Genomic DNA, 1,584 nt, shown 5'->3' with positions numbered 1-1,584 from the left:
GCCGTTGGCCAGCAGGTTGGAGACATACAGCAGGGAGAAGACACAGAAGAGGAGCACTTCCATGTCCGCGCCGAGGGGGAACCCCACCAGGATGAGATCTGGGATCCAAGACTGGTTGCCCCCCATCCTGAATGGTAGCGTGCTCTGGAGTGAAACATGAATGAAAATCCGAAGCTGAAGGTCAGGGTGGAGTTAGTAATGTTAAAATGAGCTCTGAGAAAGCATAAATGATAATCTCTACTGGACTCAGTATTTTCCCGATGTTTCTTTGATTTTTGGGTGTTTTTCCATTTTATTGTTATGTTATTATTCTTTCAGAAAAAAATAAAAACTCTAAACATTGCATTAATGCATTTCACTGTATTATTTCATTTCATTTTTTTTCATCTCTTTTTTCATGATTGTGTATTTGTGTTTGGATACACATGTTTTTTATTTTTTTTTTTTTTTGAACCAGTAAGTGCTGAAATAATGCCAATTTTCCCCTCTTGTTTTCTCAAGGACTATTCTATTCACTATTCTACTTCTCACCTTCCGCATCTCTGGCCTGTACCCCAGTTCTGTACAAATAAATAAATAAATCTTTAAAAAAAAAAACACAGAAACAACAAATGTTGACAGGTCAATTTAGAAAATGGAACCTGTGGACACTCTTGGTGGCAATGTAGATTGGTCCAGCACCAATGGAAAAGAGTATGTGTGTTTCACAAGATACTAGAAATAGATCTACTACATTAGCCAACATTCCACCCCTCACTGAAATTACTTTTATTTCTCTTGTCCTGGTGTTGGGTCCCCAAAACATCCGTGAAGGCAATGCCCTACAGTGTTTGTCTAGGTGTGTTTTCTTGTATCTGTGTTATGGTTTCAGATCTGCCTCCAAAGTCTTTAACCTATTTGAGTTTCTGTATGGTATAAGGTAGGGGCCTAAGTTCATGCTCTTGGATGAAACTGTCCATTTTCCCCAACACCAACTGGGGTGTTTTTCCTTGACCTTAAGTGGCATTATACCACCATGCCAAGATGTGAGCACTACAAATAGCATAAAATTCCACCCTCCTTCATCACGTCCTCTGTTTGCGCAGTACTCTGTTGAAGGCAGCCTTCACTTGGGCATTCCTCAAACTATAGATGAGAGGGTTGAGCAAAGGGTTGAAGAGATCATAAAACAGGGAAAGGACTTTCTTCTGCTCATCCCAGTGACCATCATCTGGGACCAAGTAAATCAGCATAGCAATGCCAAAGTAGAACCCAACCACACAGAGGTGGGAGGAGCAGGTGGAGAAAGCTTTTCTGCGGCCCTCCTTTGACTTGATCTTCAGGATGGCCAAGAGGATGCGCATGTAGGAGACCAGCATCACAGAAAGGGGCCCCACTAAGATAAATGCAGCAGTAGAGATGACAAAGAGTTTGCTGACCCAAGTGTCCCCACACGACACTTTGAGGACAGCTAGGACTTCACAGAAGATGAAATTCACCACCCGGGTCTCACAGTAGGGCAATCTCAGAAAGAGAATCAGGTCTCCTAAGGCAAGAGAAAAACCACAAGCCCAGGAAGTGATGGCCAGCACCGTGCACAGTCTC

General features: G+C 42.7%; 1 protein-coding gene across 1 annotated transcript in view; it reads right to left on the bottom strand.

The window, feature by feature from the left end:
- Nucleotides 1–1,064: 1,064 nt before the first annotated feature.
- LOC101626754 (olfactory receptor 2A2-like) overlaps nucleotides 1,065–1,584 on the bottom strand; it is a 2,737-nt gene continuing 2,217 nt past the window's right edge. Inside the window, exon 2 of the mRNA XM_004694339.1 lies at nucleotides 1,065–1,581. Within this exon, the coding sequence (XP_004694396.1) occupies nucleotides 1,065–1,581 (517 nt within the window). The remainder of the gene's footprint in view (nucleotides 1,582–1,584) is intronic.

This window comes from Condylura cristata, unplaced genomic scaffold (assembly GCF_000260355.1).
Source record: "Condylura cristata isolate star-nosed mole 26May11 unplaced genomic scaffold, ConCri1.0 scaffold00042, whole genome shotgun sequence".
Taxonomy (NCBI): Eukaryota; Metazoa; Chordata; class Mammalia; order Eulipotyphla; family Talpidae; genus Condylura; species Condylura cristata.
The sequence above is the reverse complement of the archived record's forward strand: the minus strand, read 5'-3'. Positions and strand labels throughout refer to the sequence as shown.